The sequence below is a fragment of the Cystoisospora suis genome (assembly GCF_002600585.1).
Source record: "Cystoisospora suis strain Wien I chromosome Unknown contig_2677, whole genome shotgun sequence".
In the NCBI taxonomy this organism is placed as follows: domain Eukaryota; phylum Apicomplexa; class Conoidasida; order Eucoccidiorida; family Sarcocystidae; genus Cystoisospora; species Cystoisospora suis.
The window spans coordinates 157726-172659 of NW_027155474.1; the positions used below are offsets into that span (position 1 = coordinate 157726).

The 14934-nt window shown below is 42.7% G+C and overlaps 1 protein-coding gene across 1 annotated transcript; it reads left to right on the plus strand.

Moving 5' to 3' along the window:
• Positions 1 to 638: 638 nt before the first annotated feature.
• Positions 639 to 13128, plus strand: CSUI_005569 (uncharacterized protein). Its single transcript, XM_068065741.1, has one exon. It carries the CDS (start codon positions 2334 to 2336, stop codon positions 11415 to 11417), a length of 9084 nt encoding a protein of 3027 aa, XP_067922302.1. The 5' UTR covers positions 639 to 2333; the 3' UTR covers positions 11418 to 13128.
• Positions 13129 to 14934: the final 1806 nt, after the last annotated feature.

The following is a 14934-nucleotide window of genomic DNA, read 5'->3' on the forward strand; positions in this document are numbered from 1 at the left end:
ACCCGCTGCACTCTCCGTCTATCTCTGTATTGCAGCTGGTTCTGACTCGAGGTGACCTCTTTTCTTCTACCACGGAAGGTAAGCGAAAACACTTCTCTCTCCTGTATTAGATCAGGCCTAGCTGCGGCTGATAGATCAAACGTTGGACATCTACTCTGTCCTATAAGTGGAGGAACAACTACATACAACCCATTACTAAGGTTCTAGACAAAATGAATGGAGAATCTTCCAAGAGGACCCATTCAAAGAGAATTCAACAGCTTCGGGTTTCTCCCTTTTCGCCTCAGGCGACTTTGTGACTTGGACTTCTCCCTCCAGCGATACTGAAATGCCCTTTCCTCTAGTGTCCCGTCTGTTCTGCACACTGGCGTGGTTCGCTTACGAAAGAAGATCTTCACTGTCTCGATATTTCTTGTTTCTGCTAGTAGCGAATTCGTAGCTTCCAAACACAATTACGAGGAAGCGGGGAGCCGACAGAAGAGCTGCGGTGCGAAGCCACATGGGAGAAGAAGCGGGGCGATGAGCTAGCTGTTAAGCTTAAAATGTATCTCATCATTCTGCTATCGAAACCGAAGTTATTCTCTGCTTTTAGACTAAAGAAGGTGTTCTTTTGTGAATCTGTTTCACCTTCTATATCACGCAAGAAACGGTTTTGTTTTCTTCATGTCTACTTCTCTTTCTTTTCTGACATCTGTCTACCCTGCTTCCACGTAAGACACGACGGTAGCTTCTATGGAGCGTGAGAGGCGGGAAGAAGAAAAACAAAAGTAATGAAACTTGTTAACAGAAGCCTAAGTTGTTACTCCCCAGCGTCCAGTCGTTTTAGGTTAACAGTTCTCCGGGAATTTGATTCTTTTCCGTCTCCGCATTCTACTAGCAGAAGGCATGCTGAGACTACGGGAGACTCCCGGGAGAAAAGCGAAGTTCTTTCACGGTGTAGTGAGATATCTCTCAGTCTGTTTGCCTTTTTTAACGAGTAAAGGAAGAATTCTTGTCACTCTTTCTCTTTCGTAGTGTTTCTCTCGGTTTCCTTGGGCTACTATGTTTACTTGGAAAGAGCGTCACGAGAGAAAGAGAGATGAATCGAAGTGAGCTGCATTCTGTCTTCTCATACACATGGATGATGAGAGAGGTCTCAATCTCTTTCACGTTTCTCGTGTTCCTTGTCTTCTTTCCTTTCAAAGGATACTTGTAGATAAATGAGTCAACCAAGACAAGCACTGGTAAAGAGGCTGAGAAGTTCAAATTAATCTCTTTTCATAGCCCTCCTGTCATCCTTCCATCCAAGACTTCTCTTCGGGAGGAAAAAAGACAAGAGGAACCGCAGCAGATAAATCCACCTGCATGAAAGATTTCTTTCTTCTCTTTTCTCCATTCTTTCTTCTACTATCCTTTCCTCTTCTTTCTACTCGTTTGTTCTTCTTCCTTCTTCTTTCCTTAGCAGCAAACACCCCCTCGACTCCTTTCTTCTTCTCCGCCTTCTTCTGTCATCCCTCCTTTTTTTCTCTCTTTTCCTTTTCTTGTCTCAGAGAAGGAACGACATTTCTCTTTCTCTGTGCTTCTCGTTCTTCCTTATTCAAGTCACCGTGCTCTCTTCTTATACATGAACACTCGGTCGGAAGTCTGTAGTTTCTTAGCTCAAGAAGAAGCATCGATTTCTTTTCTCCTTTTCTCCGCAGAGGACATTTCTTCTTCCTTGAAAGGGAAAAGCCTCTAGTACCTCCTCTTTAGCAACTGATAAGGGACCACACAATCGAAGAAACAAGACAAAGATAGGAGGGTGTCTTCTTAGAAGAAGAAGACACCTCGTTCTCTTGCCTTTGCTTTTCTCTACAAGAGATTTCTGGATTGAAGAATGAAGAAAAGAAGAAAAGGAAAAGAAAGATGAAAGGATAGACATGAAGAGGTCTGGGGAAGGATGGAATGGATGATAAGAAAGAGAACAAGACATATGACGATGAGAAGGGAAGATGAGTTGAAGAGAGAGTCCATCCATAGTAGGAGGTACAGGATCTCCGAAATCCTCGAAAAGAGAAAGACTTGTCCGAAGCAAAGACAGATGAGGTATAGACGAAAGAGAAAGAAAAAGAAGAGAACTCGGGCGATCTTCTTTCTGCTGCTTCTGTTCTTCTTAATCAAGATCTAAGAAGGCCAGTGAGAATCTACTTCAACGGAGGAAGCGAAGAAAGAGAGAGAGAGAGAAATACGCACAGGCTATGCTCGGAAAAGTCAAATTAAAGACCCTTTAAACACACAGACATGTGACGGATGACGCTATCATCTTCTCTCTTTTTTCTCTCTTTCTTTCTTGTTTACTTTAGAGAAGGAAGAAAATGACACCTCTCACATCATCCCCACCCCGACGTTCTTTCGATATACCCCGAGTTCACACTTCTCTTCTTTCTCCCTCTGCTAAAGAGGCTGCCTCCGATACAGAAGATTCTGCAGGTCACGTGGCTCTTGGGAGAAATGATATAGCATCTCTAGGAAGAATCTCTTCGACACGTTCCAGCACCTCACATGATAAGGATGAAGGAAAGACTCGGAGGAGGAGAAGAAAAGAAGAAGAAGAAAGATTTAGAAACAAGAAAGAAGAGAAAGAAGAAGAACAAAGGCGACAGGACAAGAAAGATAAAGGAGACCAAGACAACGCGAGAGGCCTCGTTCAAAAAGCTTCTGGAGAAAGACCTCCTTTAGGTAGTGACGATGAAGAGAAGAAGAAGAAGACCTTTCTCTCTCATCTTCATTTACCTCTTGAGAGGCTATCTTCTCCTGATCAAGGTCGGGGGAATGGAGAAGAAAGAGAGAGAAAGAGAGATGCTGCAGGAGGGAAAGAGAAGAAGGAAGAGACACTTAAGAAAAGAACAACGGAGAAGGACACGCAGAAGAAATCTTTTTCTGAAGAACGATTGGAAGAAGGAGGTCCTCCTTCTTTGGCGAGAGAAGAAGAGAAAAGAAGAAGCGAAGAAGGGAGAGATCCCTCTTCTCCTTCACTTCTTTTTCGAAATCTTCAGAGGGGCAGAAGAGAGGTAGATTTAACAACGAAAAGAGGAAGAAGAGACGTCGCTGAGACCCATTTAAGAAATGCCGAAAAAAGTGAGAAGAGAGAACTCACAGAGGTCTTAAAAGAGGCAGAAAGGCGAGCAGCAGAAGAAGAAGAACAAGAGGTGATCGAAGTGCAAGAAGAGAGAAGACAGAAAAAAGGAAGAGGACCTGTGAATGAAACGGATGAAGAGAGGAAATCTGAGAAGAGAGAAGTAAGTAAGAAGAAGAAATCTGTTGAAAGACCTTCATGGATTTACATTCGGCTTACGAAGTTTCTTATACGACCGTCCGTCCTCTTCGGTGTACAGGCAGCTCTGGATGCACAACTGTCGAGTGTATATACACATGTCTTGAAGAAGCTCTCTGAAGAAATCGTGAGGCGCAAGCAATTGAGAAGAGAGCGAGAACTGAGAGAAGCCGAAAAGGAAAAAATGAAAGTACGAAGAGACGAAGCAAATCTCTCAGGTGCTAATGTGTATAGAGACGGATCGACAAGCCAAGGGCCAAGACCATTCTCTTCGTTACAGAAGGACTCTCTCTCTGCCTCTCGGAGTGAACGCTGTGAACGAGAGAGGGGAGAAGAAAATGAAAGAGAAGAAGATGAGAGAAAGATGAAGAAGAAGAAGAGAACGTCTCTTATAGTAAAGAGGAAAGGTCGATCTCTTTCAGGGGCAGAGGCATCTCTGGGCCGGAATGCTAATACAGTCACTCCTCTCTTCTTAAGAAAGCAACGACCTCAAGATAGACGGTATCTTTCTTCTTCTTCTTCTTCGTTTGACGTGGAAGAGGAAGAAGAAGAACACAGTCAAGAAGAAAGAAGAAAGAAAGAAGATGAAGAAGGCGGAGAGGCTAACCGTCTTTCTCTCCCCTTCCCCCCGATTTGCCAGAAGAGACCGACTACCTATCTTCACTACTGTTTCGGTAGGTGTAAAGCAGGAAGAGTCTCTCCTAATCCTCGTCTTCTTATTTCTCTTCTTCTTCGTTCGGATATCTTCTCTCCATCTCTGTCTTCTTCTTCTTCTTCTCTTTTTCGATCGATGCCTAGGAGATCCTTCTCTTCCACACACCATCTTCTTTCTTCTTCTCAGCGACTCTTAACTCTCTTTTCAGATGAAGATCTCGAACTCGCCTCTCATTATCTCAAATCACGTAAACGAAGCCTTTCTTCTTCTTCTTGTTCTTCTTCTCTTCATGCTGACGCGTGGAATCTTCGGTTGACAGCGTCTCTTCATTACTCGTGCTTCTATGTTATGGAAGCACCCGAGATAAATGAGAAGGAGAAAGAAAGAAGAGGAGGGAGAAGAAGAAAGGCAAATCGCAAGTCTCCCCCTCGATCACAGCCAACTTCTCTCCCGAGCCGCTCGTCTGATCGAAGAAGAGCCGGAAGAGACGAAGAAGAAGAAGGAACTACCACGAGTGTGACGGGTGGTAGTAGCGAAGAGGAGAGTGAAGAAGAGAAGAAGTATGGGGGCGGTGTATCCTCGGTGCGTCGTCCTTCGTCGTATCAGAGAGCCCCATTAAAGTCGTTCTATTCGGGTCCTCTTCCTTTGAAGAGAATGACCTGGTATGATCTCTCTCCAGGCCCTTTTCTTTCTCCCTTTTCTCCTTCTTCTTCTCCTCCTCCTCCTGATCGTTTTTCTCACAGGAAAGAAAGAGAAGAAGACATTAGTGGTTCTTTTACCTTCAGAATTCATTCGCGAAGGAATGCCGAGGAGAAAAGAGAAGAAGAAGAAGGAAAAGCGAAAGGAGAAGAGGAAGACTACGATAATTCTAGGTATCAGCAACATCCAGCATATGGGACGTCCTCTTCCTCCTTTGCTCCTTCTTCTTTTCATCTTGGAGGCGTAGAAGAAGTTGTGGTGGGTCACCCCCTAGGAGAAGACTGTGGATTAAGAGGTGTAGATACACAGAGACAAGGAAGAAGATTCTTAAAGTCAACGCCAGGGAGAATGAGAGAAGGTCATCGGGGCCCAGGAGAAGAAGAAAGAGAGAGAAGAGAGAATATCTATTCTTCTTCTTCTTCTTCTCTCCCTTCATCTTTACATGTACGGTTTCAGAAGAGGAGTCACCACGCTCCTTCATTTATCTCTTCTTCTTTTTCTTCTGCTTTTCATCCCTACTCGACAACCTCTTGTACAGGCGACTTCTCAGATTTGTCTCCAACACGGGGGAGAGAAGGAGACAGGAGAGATAGAAGGGGTCTCGGCCCTTCGTCGTCCTTCGCCCCTTCTCCCTCGTCGTATTCTTCCTTCTCCACGTCCGCTCCATCGAGATCTTTCGCAGCAGCAGGAGAGGAAGAAGAAGAAAAGAAGATGAAGAGAGAGACTCTTCTTCTTGTGGATTTCCAGGAGGTGAGTGTGGTGGTATCTGATATGAGAAAGAAAGTAGAAGACATCTGTAAGAAAGTTCGCCTAATGTCCGAGAAGATGATGGTCTCCTCAAAGGGAAGAAGAAAAGGAGGGAGAGACACGAGCCATCTCGAGAAGGGCCTTTCCTCTTCTTCTTTCTCTCTTTACAACAGCCGCGAGAAGACGGATATGATGAATCTTGATAGAGAGATGGTAGGGAAGAAGAGAAGTTCTCTCAAAAGCCCGGTGGCATTTGAAGAAGACAGACACACATCTTTCCTTCAGGGTTCTCGTAGGGGGGATAAGAAGAAAAGTGAGGACTTACTCTTACGGCGGCTAAGTGACGATGAAGAGGAAGAGGAAGATGACGAAGAGAAATGGAGACATGTAGATGAAGCTATCCCAGTAGAGTGGGATTTCCCGCCGTTTCTTCTTCATCCTCTTTATACAACGGACGTTGACTCTCCTTCTTCTTCTGCTTTATCTCCTCTTCATCCTTTGTATAGAACAGGAGGGCAGAGGAGGGGCGCAGCTTCGTCTCTCTTTCGATTGAAGAAGAAGCTTTTCCTCTTTGTGTGGATCTATGCCTCTTCTTTTCGATCTTTCAGGGAAGATGAAGAAGAACTTAAGAACCTGACGAAAGAGCTCTTCAGGGACACCGACGAAATCTTTATCGAACTTCCTTCCTTTCTTGAAGAGAACGGGGGGAGGACCCACGCCCATCCCCATTCGGAGACAGGGAGTGAGAATAAAAGAGATGTCGATGATCTCCTCATAGGGGTTTTTAAAATTCCCCTGACTCGATCTTCTTCTTCTTCTCCCGTGTCCTTTCATACAACGACGTCAGATCATTTTCTCTGTTCTTTCTTTGTCCCCTCTACTCTCCCGATCTTTGTCGATCATTCTCACTGCCAATTCTTTTACTATCCCTTTGAAGGAGAAGATGAAGAGGAGGAAGAGGAAGAAGAAGATGATCTAAAGAGAGGGGGAAGCTTGAAGAGAAATGCTTCTTCCTTTCGCGCCGCAGGCATGGCGGGTCTTAAGAACGCCAGAGAGGGGAGACTTCTCTCTTCGTTGTCTTCTTCTTCTCGCCTCCAAACGTTCGATGGAGGCTTCGATGATACTTTCGATTCCTTGAGAAGGAGAGGCATATCGAACTATCTACCTCAGTCTTTCTCCAGAGGAATAAGAAGAAGAGATGAAGATGAAGGAATAGAAAGACTAGTGGAGAGGAGGATAAATGGAGTAAGTTTTAATGAGTGTTACCTCAACCAACATCGTGTATGGATTCGGGGGAGCCCTCTTGGGGTGCCTTCGTTAAAGAGAAAGAAATGGCGAATTTATCAATCGAAGCGTTTCGCTTCATCTTCTCTATCTTTCTTCTTTCCTCTTAGCGATGACGAAGAAGAAGAACAAGAAGAGAAGAAGAGCTCGCCTCCCTCTTCAAAACGGTACCGTACACATGGAGGCCTAGCTGGGGGAACTGTCTTAGCAGGGAAAGGAAGAGGCCCTCTCTCTCTTGGAGACTTCGTGGTTGTGGATCAGAAAGAAGAAGAAGAAATTAACAGACGAAGAAGAAAATTGAGAGAGAGAAAGAAGGACTCCCTGGAGATAAAGGAGAAGGAGAGGAGAAGAACAAAGGCGGGAGAGACGATAGATGAAGAGAGAGAAGAAGAGAATGGAGTCAGGTTGGATTGCCCTCAGGTATCGACAGTTGAATGGATGAAGAGAGAAGGTCTCTGGAGACGCGACGATTTTCTCAAAGAAGAAGAAGAGAGAAGCTCGGAAACGTCTTTTGCATCCTGTGAAGACGAGGATCATGAAGAAGAAGAGACAGAGGGCAAGAAAGGAAGAGGAAGAAGAGGTGTTCGATCGATTCGATCCATCTTATCATCTTCGTCAACGAGCCAAATTCCTTCTTCTTGTTCTTCTATCCCGACGTCTTCTCTCAAAGGAGGAGAAAGTTCATTCTTTCTTTCAAATGACACACGAAGACATAGACAGCCTGGGACTCCTTCTTTCTCTTCTCCCCCTCCTTTACCAAGATGCCCTACAGCAGGCTTCTCACGCTGTCTTCTAGATAAAAGAGAAAAGAGAAGAGAAGAACAGAAAGAAAGGAGAGAAAGATCCTCATCCCGTAGACGACGGCGACACAAGGGGGGAAAAAGAAGAGAAGAAGGGAGGCATCTTCTCTCCTCCTCTGATCCGCGAAAGAAAGGAAGGAGGGATGGGTTCTTCTCTTCTTCTTCTTTCTTTTCTTCTTCTCCTCCAACATCTCCGGGCGCATCTGAAGAAGAAGAAAGAAGAAGAAAAGACAGATCTCCTGTCTTCCTTCTTTCAGAGAGAAAGAAAGACCGACCGATCCCTTCTGGAGACCGGACAAGAAGAGATCTGATCTTTCCTTTCTCTTCTTCGCCTCCTTCGAGAAGAGGAGATGTCCATCTCCTTCTCCCATCTGATCGTCCTTCTCCACGTATCTTCACTCCGAGATCGCAACTCCATCGCAATGGAGATGAAGGAGGAGAACAAAAGAAAAGAGCCCTTCTTTCTCTTCTTCCTTCCATTCAAACACATACACCTCCGCCGTCAGTCCCACCTCTACGATCTCCTTCAGAGAGAAGAAAGCTTCTCTCCTCCGGATCTCCCCTTTCTTCTTCTCGTCTTTTGCCTCAAGCTATTTTTCCTTTCCCAAGCAGAAAGAAGAGATTCTCAGATAGCGAAAGAGACCTTCTTCACAGTCAGGGGAGCGCTCGGAGCCTTCAAGGAGCCACACGAAGAGATGATAGAGAGAGCCGTCTAAGCGTAAGAAGTCCACGGGGAGAAGAAGAAGAAGAGAAAAGAAGAGGAAGAGAAAGAGGAGAAACCCAGCTGACCGTTCCAAAGATCGTTTTCAAGAAGGAACCTGAAGAGAGAACAGTTGCTTCTCCTGTCTCAAGGAGGAGTGGTCCGGAAGAAGTTGAAGAAGAGAGAAAGAAAAGAGAAAAAGAAAGGACAGAACAAGAATTACGAGGAGAGAATCGTTGTATAGACAGTCACATTCCAAGGAGTGAAGAAGAGAGAAGAAGCAAAGAAGAAGCCGAAAAAGAAGAAGAAGAAAAGAAGAAGAAGGAGAATATTACCACGGATCTCTCGTTTTCTTCCTCTTCTCCTCCATTGGTTCTCCTCATTGAGAAGTACATGAAAGAGAAGAGCGGAGAAGAAGAAAAGAAAGAGAAGAGAGGAGAAGAAGAAAAGAAAGAGAAGAGAGGAGAAGAAGAAAAGGAAGAGAAGAGCGGAGAAGAAGGAGAGAAAGAGAAGATAGGAGGAGGAGAGAAAGAAAGAAGTGAAGAAAGAAAGGTGACAGATAAAGATAAGAAGAATTACCACAAAGGCATAGAAGAAGAAAACACCTCAACATGTGTGTCGTCAACCTCTTCATCCGTCAAGAATCGGACTTCTTCTTCTTCTTGTTCTCTTTCGCAGAAAGAAGAGAGCGAAAAGACAAGGAGAGTTTTAAAGAAGAAAAGGTATCTGTGTGGATACGATGAAGATAATGAAGGAGAGATAGGAGGCGAAGTCGCCAGAGCGGCGATAGCTCTACGAATGAAAGAGCTTCTACGTCAACAAGGAGAAGGTGAGGAAGATGAAGACAGAGACCTAGGTCTTCTGTTTGGTTTATCAGAGAAGAGAAAAGAGAGAAGAGATTCCTCGGCAGATGGAGAAGAAGAAGAAGTCGATCTCTCCATTTTTGATCGAAAGTCTTTTGAAAGAGATCTTCGCAACTTACGGGAGAGTTCTACGGCGAGTCAGAAAGCAGAAGGTGCGTCTATGAAAGTAAAAGAAGAAGAAGAAGAGAGAAGAAGAAGAAGAGAAGACGAAGAAAAAGACAGAGGAGAGGAAGAAGATGAGTTCTTGAGAAAGCAGGGAAAGGATAGAGAGACCTTCTCTCCCTCTTCTTCATCTGCATTGTCATCTGATATGTCGCGTGTACTTCTCCTCGATAGAGAGAATCGATTTCTCGCTCCGGTGTATCTACAGCAGAAACATTCTACATGGGAGTCTCAGGAAAACTTACTAAAGCTTTTAGAAGAAGAAGAATATGAAAGACATCTAAGAATCGAGAACGCAAAGAAACGCCTTCAAGATCTCTCTCTTCAAGAGACTCTTCTTTCTCCTTCCTGTCGATCAAAGAAAAGACAGGAAAGGTCGCTTTATCTTCGCCACGCTCTAGAGCAGAAGAGAAAGAACAATCCACGTCAAGATGAAGGGAAAGACTACCTTTCTTCTTCCGGAGAGGATGGAGACAGCCTCTCTTCTTCTTTCTCTAAAGAAGAAGAAGAAGATCCTTGTTCTTCTTCTGTTGTGAAGAGTGAGGAGAAAAGAAGGAAAGAGGTGACCGAAGAAATGATTAGGGAAGAAAGAAGGAGAGATGAAGAAAGAATAAGAAAAGATCTCTCTCAACAGGAACAAAGAATAAAACGGCCTTCTTCATCTGATATAAAGAGTAGGAAAGATCCACTTCATTCTTCTCGTCGTGTATCTCCACAGGAACTCCGACCTTCTTCTCCTCCTCTGTCAAAGCGTCCATCGTTAGATTCCTCTACACATGCTCTACATGGCGGGAAGGAGAAGAAAAGTAATCTTTCTTCCAGAGATCATTCTTCTTCTTCTCTTCATCCATCATGTGGTCGTCTCTCAAAACTTCCTTCGAGAGATGCTTCGGTTGAGGAGGAGGAGAAGAAGAAGAAGAAAGATCTCCCCCAGTCTCAAGATTTTTCTTCTTCTTCTTCTCCTCTTCCTCCTGCTATTCATTTGGCAGAACAGCATTCGTCTGAAGATGCTTTACTCGAGATGAAGAACAAGAAAACAGATCTCCTTTCTTCTTCTTCTTCTTCTCTCTTCCCTTCAACTCATGTATCACTAAGTCTTTCTAAAGGTGCTTCGCTTGGAGATAAGAAGGAGAAGAATAAGAAGAAAGATCATGCCCTTCAATCAAAAAGAGTTCCTTCTGCTTCCTCCTCTTCTGTTCCTCTTTCAACTGATCTATCAGAATACCTCCTTCCTTCTAAAGATGATTTGCTATATCATGAGAGAAAGAAAGATCCTTCTTCTTCTGCGTGTCCTATCGGTCTCTCAACTCCTCCGTCGAGGCATTCTTCAAACGACGCTTTACATGGAGATGAGAAGAAGAAGGACTTCCTTCATTTCGTATCTCCTACTTCTTCTTCGTTTTCTTCTTCTTCTCCTCCTGCGCTACCCTCAAGTCGTCTTTTATCCCCAAGTCTTTCGAAAGATTCCTTGGCTCAGGATGAGAAGGAGAAGAACAAGAAGAAAGATCATCTTTTTCCGTCAAAAAGAGATCCTTCTTCGCCTTCTTTCTCTTCTTCTTCTTTGTTTCGGAGGCCTCGTAGAAAAGAATCTCCGCCATCAGCTAGCCGTGGCTCTTCTGTACGAAGAGATAGAAGGGACAACAAGGAGAAAGAAAAAACGTCTCGATCTTCATCTTTGCTTCGAGAAGAAAAGGAAGAAAAGAGAAGTCTTCTTTCTCTCTCTTCGTCTCCTTCTTCTCTTTCGTTAAGAAAGACTCTTACGTCTCCTCGAGATACCGCGGAGAAGATCAAGGGAAAGCCAGTAGAGAAAGAATCTTCTTGTCTCAATGGAGAAGGAGAGGTAAAGAAAGAAAAGAAAGAGAACTCTTCTCCCCGCATTCATCGTAAAGAAACAATACATCGTCGACCTTCCTCTTCACTCCAAGAAGAAAAGAGAAGTCTTCTTTCTCTCTCTTCTTCTCCTTCTTCTCTTTCGTTAAGAAAGACTCTAGCGTCTCCTCGAGATACCTCGGAGAAGATCAACAGAAAAACCCTTTCTTCTCCTCGCGCGCTACAAGCATCCGCCTCGCTGTCTCGTCTCCATTCGCCTAAACTGTCTGCGAAGCAAACGAAGCTTGTCTCACCTGGAGATTTGTTAGATGTCCCTAGCCCTTCCAAAGAACACGCGAATCGACCAAGTATAGGCAGGAAAGAGAAAGAGGATGACGGACGATAGAGAGAGATAGAGACATCGGAAAGGAGAGAATGAAAGAGAGAAAGAGAGAGAAAAAGAAAGCGAAAGAAGGGGGATACATGGGATATCAATAGATAAGAAACATCGATACGTAGAGAAGAAGGGAGAGAGAAAGAAGGATAGATGCAAAAAAGATAGATAGACAGATAGGGGAGAGAGAGCGAGATAGATAGAAGGTAGATGGAGATAGAGAAAGATAGAGAAGTACTTCTCTGGATGGACAGAAAGAAGGAGAATAAAGGATCTTTTCGTCAATGAAAAAATGGAGTAAGATCGATTGATGTTCTTCCTCGACTCTCCTCTCGATTCTAGAGTATCGATATGGGGGATGTCATCGGAGAGAAAGAAACGGAGAGAAAAGAAAGAAGAAGAATTAGCAGAAGAAGAAGATCAAGAAGACCTCCAGAAGAGAGAAGGAGATTCTAGAGAAGAATATGGAGGTTTCCTAGATGTTGTTCTATCAATTTAGAGGAAGGTGCCAAGTGTCTCTCTTCACAGAAATACCCCCAACTCAACCCTTATAAGTCAACTTATTCTCCCTACCTACATATATATGTATACATGCACATGTACGTATATATCTATCTACCTACATACCTCTTGTAATCTCTACGAAAGTCAGTCTATGCTGTCTAATAGTGGAGTAAACGGATCCACATGGATAAATGTACGTGAAGAGATTCGTCAAGTCTCTATCTGTCTCTCTGCATGTGTATCTCGAGTTGTCTAGAGAGGTACTAGTAGTACTAGTAGTAGACCCAAGGCGGGATACCCAAAGCCGACCGAAGAGATCAAAAGAAACTAAGCCTGACTTAGTGAGGGAGTTTATGAGTGACTGTATTTTACATCGACAACAGAAGAATAGGAATACGACAAACCTGGCAAGGGTAAAGAGGAAGGAAGAATAGACAAGAAGAAGAAGATATTTTTTCTTCTTTGCTCTTGACTTTTTCGTATGGAACGATGACTGTGTAAATAAGAAAGGATTCGATAGACAGGAGTTCTCAACTAAGAAGCGAAACAAAATGTCTCCACATGCGATAGAAGATCAGCCTTTCTCACTCTTTCATTCTTTCTTTCTTCCTTTCTTCTTTTTCTTGTCTTTCCTTGTCTTTCTTGTTTCACAAGGGGGAACGACTCCGCACTTCGTGTGAAAGGAGGATGTCTCCTTTTTCTTCCAGGTGTCTGTACATACACCTGAAGGGAGGTCAGGCTGTTTCGACAGAATGCGCTTCCACTTTTACTGCTTGCATTCTAGGATCAATGAAAGAAAGAATGAGTGTTGTCTTTTTTCCTCCTCTTTTGCTAAAGTTTTGCAGCTTTTCTTCTTAAAGAGATGTGTGTTGTTGATTAAGAAGGGAACCGAAATATTTGCTCAGGTGTATGTACACCGGAAATTCGTCCAATGATTTGTTTTTTTCTTGGTCTTCCCCAGGTGTATTCCACATACACCTCAGGGGTCGGTCTTCTCTCGGATTTGTTACGTTTTCTACTTTCGAAGAATCTTCTTTCATCGCACTTTCCAGTCATTCTCATGTAATTGTATCTAAAGTAGAAGAGTAAGAGACAGATACACCGTCTCATCCTCTCCTTTTCTTTTTCTAGATATCTGTCTTTTTACATCAGGAAGAACAGAGTCAAGGTTTGAGATATATAGATAAAGTGATCAACGATAGATAGACAGATTAAAGATAGATAGATAGATTGAAGACAGATAGGTAGATAGGCAGATAGATAGATGGATAGATAGATAGATTAATGATAGATAGATAGATAGATAGGTAGATAGCTCAAAGATAGATAGGTAGATAGATACATTAAAGACAGATGGATAGGTAGATAGATAGATAGATGGATAGATAGATAGATAGATTGAAGACAGATAGGTAGATAGATAGATAGATTAAGGATAGATAGCTAGATAGATAGATAGATAGATCAAAGATAGATAGATAGGTAGATAGATGAATATAGGTAGCTAGATGGATAGATAGATCGCTCAAAGATAGATAGATAGATAGATAGATAGATCATAGATAGATAGATAGATAGATAGATTAAAGATAGATAGATAGATGGATAGATAGATAGATAGATCAAAGATAGATAGATAGATAGATAGATGAATATAGATAGATAGATGGATAGATAGATAGCTCAAAGATAGATAGGTAGATAGATAGATGGACAGATTAAAGGTAGAGAGATAGATGGATAGATAGGTAGATTGAAGACACATAGGTAGATAGGCAGATAGATAGATAGATGGATAGATAGATTAAAGATAGATAGATTGATTAAAGAAAGGTAGATAGATAGATAGATAAGAGATCGATAGATAGATTGGAGACAGATAGGTAGATAGATAGATAGATTAAAGATAGATAGATAGATGGACAGATAGATAGATAGCTCAGATTTATATGTAGATAGATAGATAGATTGGAGACAGATAGGTAGATAGATAGGTAGACAGATTAAAGATAGATAGAGAGATGGATAGATAAATAGCTCAAAGATAGATAGGTAGATAGATAGATTGAAGGCAGATAGATAGATGGATAGATAGATAGATAGCTCAAAGATAGGTAGATAGATAGATGAAAGACAGATAGGTAGATAGATAAATAGATGGATAGATAGATAAAGATAGATAGATTGAAGATAGATAGCTAGATTATCTTAGCTTCATTTGGTTCTTCATGAGAAAAGCTTTCTGAGGCGCTCTGTGTGTCTTTTACTAATACTACTACTCAGACTACTAGTCGATGTGAATAGTGGTCATTCGTACAAGAATCGATGTTGTCAATCGATTCTTTCTCGCTAGCTAGGCGACCCGTAAAGCAAAAGAGAGACGTATAGTGAGATGGGTCTTCTCAGACTAGCCAGGGAAAGAAAGAGAGAAAAAGAGAAAAAGATCGCGTGAGAGGGAGAAACAAAGCAAGGGAGTGCGGAGATATGTTGATGTGAATGACCAAGCAAATGAAGAGAGAAAGAGAAGAAATCCAGAAAGATCGAAACTATTCCTTCCTCGACAAGAGAAAAGCAGACGCGAAGAAAGGGCAAAAGACTGAATAGCACTAAGATCAGAAATACAAGAAGCTCGACCAAAACAGAAATCTTTCACATTGATCCTTTCCTCGGTAAGAGAAAGAGGGAAAGGAAAAAGAAAAGACAATTCTCTATCTATCTTTAATCTATCTTTAATCTATCTATCTATCTCTAATCTATCTTTAATCTATCTATCTATCTTTGATCTATCTATCTATCTTTTGCTTTTCTCCCCACCGTCACTCTCTGTTGAAGTAAGGCTATGGAGTGCTGCCCCCCTATCTCGATCTGCTCAAGCTGAAAAAGAAAGAAAGAAAGAGAGAAAGAAAGAAAGAAAGATGGGTAGAAACATACGGGGATAAAAGAGGGAGAGGTGAGGTGAAAAGAAAAGCAAAAGGAAGAAGAGGAAAAGAGATGAGAAGAGAGGGAGAATACAAGGGCAAGCGAC

Bases quoted from the DNA above. Each gene is read 5' to 3' on its own strand.
- CSUI_005569 (XM_068065741.1), top strand. From the start codon at position 2,334: ATGACACCTCTCACATCATCCCCACCCCGACGTTCTTTCGATATACCC.